Below are 7335 nucleotides of genomic sequence, written 5' to 3' on the forward strand. Positions count from 1 at the left end.
TTATTTAAGAGAACACTCAAACCCAAAAAAATGGTATATTTTTATTTAATTTCATGGATTTTGAGTGGATTTCTTGGAAAATCAATATTAGGAAAAGAAAGAGGAGTATACAAATATTTTGATAACAATCTTGTCTTAAAAGTGATCGATGATGGAGAGTGATTGACTCTCGATAACAATTGAAAATATACGGTGCAAAAAAGTGATATTTTTAAAAGTTTAATGATAGAATTGATTCATCCCTAAAGTTAAATGCCTAAAACAATATCGTTTTAGGCATCAATAGCCACGCTAGAATAATGTCGGTTTGTCCATGTCATCATATCGTTTGGATTTTAACGGGTCGATAGCATAATTGAAGTTAAAATCAAACTTTAGTGCTACAATTGAAAAAAATAAATGTTCAATGGTATAAAAATACAATATCTAAAGTTAAGTGGTATCTAATGTAATTTATCCTAAAAATAAGCAAGGTTGATCCTTTGACATCACAGGAAAAAAAGAGGGGCCAAAAATCGAATATGGTTAGTTCTAACTTGCATACTACGTGGCAACAATCAATTGGCTAGAAACAGGACAATCCCAATCATGAACTTTACATAATGTATAGCATATCAACACCAACGACGATTCCCTCGTCTTGAAGAGTTCAGATCCGACCAATTCACTACACGACAAAACAGCATCTCCCGAGTCCCGACAAGTTGCCGAAAATCTCACTCAAAACATTAATATTAAAATCAGTTTTATCTTTTTTCTACTCCTACACTTTCTCTCTTGTGAAAAAGCCAGCAATAGTAGCAGTAGCAACAAAAGATGAAATTTGAAGTCTCTCTCTTCCTTGCTTTATTTCTTTCTATAAAACTTTCACACGAAGCTCCCTGTCTCTTTTTTCTATGCATTCTTTTTGAAACGTGTAAATAGTATAACTTATCTATATCTGATCCTATTTCCCTGTTGTATTTGTTTATGTGTTCAGCTCTGACTGTTGGATCTTTCAGTTGCTGGGGTTCTCCTCATTGGATTTGCTTTCTGGGGCTTTGGATTGAAACTTCGATGCTTTCCAGAACTGAGAGAGCTGATTTCAGTGTTTGGGTTTTATCATTGAAGCTTCTTTGGGTAATGTGAATTTGGTCAAAGGCTTAGCATGGAGAGCTGGTAGTTGGATTAAATATGTAAAAGAGAAAAAAGCAGATTGACTGGTAGATAACCCAGACTGACTTGGAAAACAAAGCTTTACAAAAATAAAATAAAAATCCATCTCCTTTTTTTGTCTTGTAATTTGATTTTTTTAAAGAAAACTCTGTTTTTAGGCCATGCCGGTCGACGTAGATAATTATTCCACCGTCTCCGGCGACACTTGCGGCTCTTCCTCCGGTAACCAAAATCCACCTCCCAAATTCACCATCAAGAAGAAACGTAGTCTTCCTGGAATGCCAGGTACTGTAATATATAAAATAATTAAATATCCAATCGTCAGTTTGTTTTTCCTTCTGTTTTTTGGGGTTTTTTTTTCAATTTCATTTGTTGTTTTTGAGTTGTTACAGATCCAGATGCAGAGGTGATTGCTTTATCTCCAAAGACTCTCATGGCCACGAACCGGTTTGTTTGTGAAATCTGCAACAAAGGGTTTCAAAGGGACCAAAATCTTCAGCTTCATAGAAGAGGTCATAATTTACCATGGAAGCTTAGGCAGAGATCCAGTAAGGAAGTGATGAAGAGGGTTTATGTTTGTCCCGAGCCAACTTGTGTGCATCACGATCCGACGAGAGCTTTAGGCGATCTTACGGGAATTAAGAAACATTTCTGCAGAAAACATGGAGAAAAGAAGTGGAAATGCGATAAATGTTCTAAGAAATATGCTGTTCAATCGGATTGGAAAGCTCACTCTAAGATTTGTGGTACTCGAGAGTACAAATGTGATTGTGGTACCCTGTTTTCCAGGTGCTCAAAAACTATCTAAAGATTCAATTTTTTTTGGGGGAAAATGAATATTTTCCTCCTGATTACTAATTTCGTTTTGGTCTTTTTTGCAGGAGAGATAGTTTCATCACGCACAGAGCTTTTTGTGATGCGTTAGCTGATGAGAGTGGTAAAGCTCAAACGGATCCCAGTTCTGAACCTGACCCGAAAGTCCTGGTTGTGGAATCATCACCATCACCAGCCCTTCAGCCTGCACCGCCTCCGGTTTCGGCTCCAGCACCAGTAGAGGTTCAGGTTTCAGCACCAGCTCTGCCTCAGTCAACAAGTGCAATGACTTCGGTTATGCCAATCCAAAGTTCTGGTAAATACATAATCAGGAAATTTTTGCATCTTGTCAGCTTCAATTTTGTCCTTTCTGATTTTGTTTGGAATTAACAACAAAGACAATTTTATTTTGTTGTTATTATGTCTTTGGATAAATCTTGGAGCGTAGTAGTTTGGTCTTTGTTGTTATAGAGAGGGAAATAAATTCGTTTTCTAAATCGTAAGAATCAATTTGTGCAAATTCAAAAGCCAAAATAAAAGAAAAATGGAATTGTAGAAAGTAATCCATTACCGATTCATGTTTTAGACTTTTAAATCAGGTTCCCTTATGGTTTTATTTGCCTTCTATCTTGTTATAGAGTTGGCTGTAGATCCGAATTCTATCGTGGAAGAAGCTCCGGCTCCGGCACAAGCTGGCTTAAATGGAAGTTGTAGCAGTGGTGTCAGCTCAGTTAGCAATGGTAGTAGCTGCAGCAGCAGTGTATTTGCAAGCTTATTTGCATCCTCTACTGCATCTGCGAGCTTAACACCTCCACAACCTCGGGCTTTCACCGACTTAATTCGAGCAATGGGTCCACCTGAGTGTCCTGCTGACCTTGCTCCATCTACATCCATTGAACCAATTTCTCTATGCCTCTCAACCAGCCATGGCTCATCGATATTCGGAAATGCAGGGCAAGAGCGCCAGCAGTATGTACCGCCCCCACAACCTGCTATGTCGGCCACAGCCCTACTGCAGAAAGCTGCTCAGATGGGAGCAGCTGCAAGTAATGCATCCTTGCTTCGTGGTCTCGGTGTTGTTTCATCATCTTCATCAGCGCAGCAAGAAAATTTGCAATGGGGTAAGAGACAAGTTGAGCCCAACAATGCCTCTGTTGCAGCAGGGCTTGGACTCGGGCTTCCTTGTGATAGAAGTTCGGTATTAAAGGAATTGATGATGGGAACCCCTGTATTCGGTCCAAAGCAAACTACACTTGATTTTCTCGGATTAGGGGTGGCTGCCAGTGGCAGCCCCAACGGTGGCCTGTCAGCTCTATTTACCTCTATTGGAGGTGGACTTGACGTGGATGCAGCGGCAGCATTGTTTGGAGGTGGAGATTTCAAGGACGTCATAAGGAGATCATGACTTGGGAAACTATACATTGCACAGGCTACAGTGTTACAGAAGAAAACAATGGCGATATGTAATTTTAGATATGGAATTGCCGTGGTAGAGGTTAGCATCAAGCCATCAAAGAGGCCGTTGGGGATCCTTCTTTGTTCTGCTGCTTATCAGGACAAAAACGGCTTCCTTGTGGTATAAGCTAAAACTCAAGAACCAGATGTAATAGGATACTGGATGTATAGGAGCTTGTATCAAGCTTGAGGGAAACATCAGCAAAACAGCAATCTTTCCTAGTCAACAATGGGATGGCAAAGTTGCTGTAAATGGAAGGATTTTGGATGATTCTGATGTGGTTATTTGGCGTGGATTAAGGTTCCACTTGTAATTGTGTTTATTTTATTTGCAATTAATTTATATTTGTCTGTTTTATTTATTTTCCAAGGAAACCTCGTCACTTCTCCATCTATGGAAGAATTGGAAACGGGAGCGAGAATGGACTCCAATGATCAAAATGTATATAATATGAATTATTTTTATATCAAGATAACAGATAAAGGAGAATACAGTAACTCGGTAGTGTGCCATTGTAATGTGATTTTCATGTACAAATATTGGGGTCCCCTTCTCAAGGGTTGTGAAAGTCATGAACATGTAATCTCAATGATACTTTCTAGCTAGGACATTAACTGTATTAGACAATTGTCCCCTTGCTTCCATTGTCGTAAAGCCCCAATCTGATTTTGCGGTTAAGATATTTAACTTTGAAGAATTGTCCGTCTAGTTCAGTTGGTAGAGCACAAGGCTCTTAACTTTGTGGTCGTAGGATCGAGTTCTACTGAGGGCAATCATAACGGAGGTCTTTCACGAAAGTTGTTCTCAACCTGGTATTGGGAGCCAGTCTAGTACCCTACCTCTCCCTTATCCCATTACATATGAGAATAGGGTCAGCTAATTTTATATATTTAACTTTGAAGCCTTTTTTAAGGTGATCACTTTGATATATATGGTATTAGGGGTGTGCAAAATTACCCAACCCGGTTGACCCGATCCGTCGACTCGAATCTAAAAAAAATCGGGTAATTCTCTAAAAAAAATTACCCGGCCGGGTCGGGTACCCGGCCCGACATTTCCCGGGTCGGGCACGGGTCACAAAATCTAGTTTTTCCTGGTACCCGGTTACCCGAGTACCCGGTTAGTTTTTATTTTTTTTATATATAATTATATAAAATATAATAAATTATTTATATTATGGATTATTATATTTTGTATTTTGAACTTTTAAATTTTATGTTCGGATATTAGAGTATGTAATTCGAAGTTTCCAACATTTAAATTTGTGTATATATATTTTTAAATTAATAATTTAAAAATAAAAAAATAAAAACCAAGTATCGAATACCCGATTACCGGATACCCGTAAAATCCAAATACCCGTAATATCTGGGTCAAAACACGGGCCGAAAAATCGTCGACCCAAAAATTTCGAATATCCGAAAATCCGGATACCTGGATTTACATACCCCTATATGGCATGGTGTGTTAATAATAACAAGATAGGTCAAGTCGGGGTGGATAATGAGACATTGATGCTTGCCTTTTTTTGCAGTGGTTAGTCAACATTAACGGGGAGTGATGGATTAAGCAAGGGCCCCATTCCTTTTAATTTGTGGCATCTTCCTCGGTATCATCAGTTTCAATTATACTACATATATATAAACATGTGATGCCTACATTTCGAAGGATGGTCTTGCTCCCTGCCAATAACTGCAGGGGAGTCTGTCTTGAAACTCAGCTGTTAATTTCATTTTAATTTTGTGCAGATACACAAGTAGCAGACCTCATATCACATATATATATATCTTTTTATCCTAAAATATGGTACAAAAGTGTTTATCCATCCAACTTAAAAAGTCAATTTTTTTGAACTTTTGGTGTGGAATTTTCTTGGAGTGAAATTACATTTTTACTCTTAATTATTTAATTTAAAATTTATTTTAAAATTTATTAAATATGTTATAATTTTAATAACTAAAGTATAGTTTTATGTATTTAAATTAAAATTTATATTAGTTACTTAAAAATATTTTAAATTTTATAACAAAATTTCATCATTTATATTTTATTACTATTCAATGTGAATAGATTAAAGGTACTCAATTTACTTTTGCATGATTAATGACATGCGAAAGAAAATAAAGAGTAAAACCATAGCAACTAAGGGCTCAATATCACATTTTACATTGGACCAAAAATTGATCTGGCCTTTAGACTAAATTATCATTCACCTTCACTTTACTGTCACTTGAGCAACCAACAACAATAACAACAGCTCAAAAAAAGAAAATAAAAATAATAATAACAGAGAAAATGAACAGGTTTTTGGATTCTTGAAAATTGAAACTCTTAACGGTAAATAGGTCAGATTCAACATATTTCGAAATTAAAAATTTGATAAGCGAAGAAGGTATATTTAACATTTTTTCCTCTGGATCTAGAAAAAGTTAAAGCTTTAAAGAAAGTTTAAGAAAAAATAAATAAAAATTCTTTTTAATTTCAATCATTATATCAACGCCAATAAATGACATTGACACTATGGGTACTTAATGAGTTGAGTAACTCAAACTCTACTCGATCAAAATTTAGTAAAAACTCAACTCGAGTTGACTTGACTCAAACTCGAGCTCAACTCGAGACCTTAACGAATTGAGTCGAGCAAAGTTCAACTCGTCTCGATAAGTTCATAAGCAACTCGTTAATTTTTTATAACGAACAACTAGTCGAGTAACAATTTTCTTAACGAGCATGAGTCGAGCAAAATTTTAACGAACTTAACGAGCAACAAGTCAAGTCGAGCAACAAAAATTATTAACAAGCACTAGTCAAACACTGCCCACCTCAAAATCGACTTGTTAATAACACAATTAAAATCTAATTGATGGTATCATTGGCCTAGGGAAAAAAGGAAAATACGGAATTCATTTTTTTCCTCATATTTTCTCTCCAAAAATCATTTCAACTTCTTACTTACGCATTCAAGAATCTATTCTCTCATTAAGGCTTGTATTATTTTTCTATTGCTTTTCCTTTCACCACTTCCAATCTCTCTATCGTTTTGATTCCACTATTGACGCATTTTTACCTTGCATTATCCTTTTTCTTTGTAATGTTATTTCCCAATGATTTATGGGTTCCGTCGGAGAGCTTTGTATTTATTTAAATTTCATTATGGATTAAATTTGTGTGTTATGATTTAAATTACTCATGCAAAAGCTAAAATCTGATTTTTTTTAATAGGGCTGTTATAAGATTAATGTTGCCTGCTTGTGTATATTTTATTAGAAAAATTACACACATTAGTCCGAGAATAATATAGAAAATAATAATGAATAAATATTATTATAAAATCAAAGGGAATGAAGGGATAATAAATGGAACAAGTTCACTCTTATCTTGAAATTATTATCCAAAATAACAATTTGAAACGTAATCAATCCTGAAAAAATAAACAAAAAAATGTTAAATTTCTTAGAAGATAAGATAAATATATATATAAATAAAATACTCCTTTTATTTTGATTTATCGATCGGAATCAGTTGAGACATGTCGCTACACAGTTTCCTTAAGACAGATTTTCGACAACTTATGATCAGCTACAGTAGCACATCTGCATATATCACGAACGATTCTTGCCTTCAACTACCACAAGAAAACTAAGAAGAAAAAGAATATTTTCTAAGGAGAAAAAATATTTTTCAAGAGAAAAAAAAATTCTTCAATTCTAAGATGTGAAAAATCTAACAAGTCTACTCACTATTTATAGGAGATTTTCAAGAGTGATTTAATTCAACCAAATATCTTTTAATATTCAACTTTAAACATATAAGAATATATTTTAATTTGAAATATTCAAAAGATAAAACTCTTTTTACCATTCAAACTTAAATATATATTATTTTAATTTAAAATATACAAAAAATATATA

The 7335-nt window shown here is 35.1% G+C and overlaps 1 protein-coding gene across 1 annotated transcript; it reads left to right on the forward strand.

Annotated features, from left to right (window-relative positions):
* Nucleotides 1-1269: 1269 nt before the first annotated feature.
* On the forward strand, nt 1270-3785 carry LOC120216368 (zinc finger protein GAI-ASSOCIATED FACTOR 1-like). Its single transcript, XM_039213811.1, has 4 exons — nt 1270-1440; nt 1548-1944; nt 2037-2284; nt 2607-3785. The coding sequence occupies exons 1-4, from the start codon at nt 1317-1319 to the stop codon at nt 3371-3373; spliced, it is 1536 nt and encodes a 511-aa protein (XP_039069742.1). The 5' UTR covers nt 1270-1316; the 3' UTR covers nt 3374-3785.
* Nucleotides 3786-7335: the final 3550 nt, after the last annotated feature.

This window comes from Hibiscus syriacus, unplaced genomic scaffold (assembly GCF_006381635.1).
Source record: "Hibiscus syriacus cultivar Baekdansim isolate YM2019G1 unplaced genomic scaffold, ASM638163v2 tig00110160_pilon, whole genome shotgun sequence".
NCBI classification, from domain to species: domain Eukaryota; kingdom Viridiplantae; phylum Streptophyta; class Magnoliopsida; order Malvales; family Malvaceae; genus Hibiscus; species Hibiscus syriacus.

What these genes read in the sequence shown, in the direction of transcription:
- LOC120216368 (XM_039213811.1), top strand. Translation starts at nt 1,317, where the DNA reads ATGCCGGTCGACGTAGATAATTATTCCACCGTCTCCGGCGACACTTGC. An exon ending in TAGTCTTCCTGGAATGCCAG is followed by an intron (nt 1,441 to 1,547) that starts GTACTGTAATAT and finishes GAGTTGTTACAG; the next exon opens with ATCCAGATGCAGAGGTGATT. An exon ending in TGTGGTACCCTGTTTTCCAG is followed by an intron (nt 1,945 to 2,036) that starts GTGCTCAAAAAC and finishes TCTTTTTTGCAG; the next exon opens with GAGAGATAGTTTCATCACGC.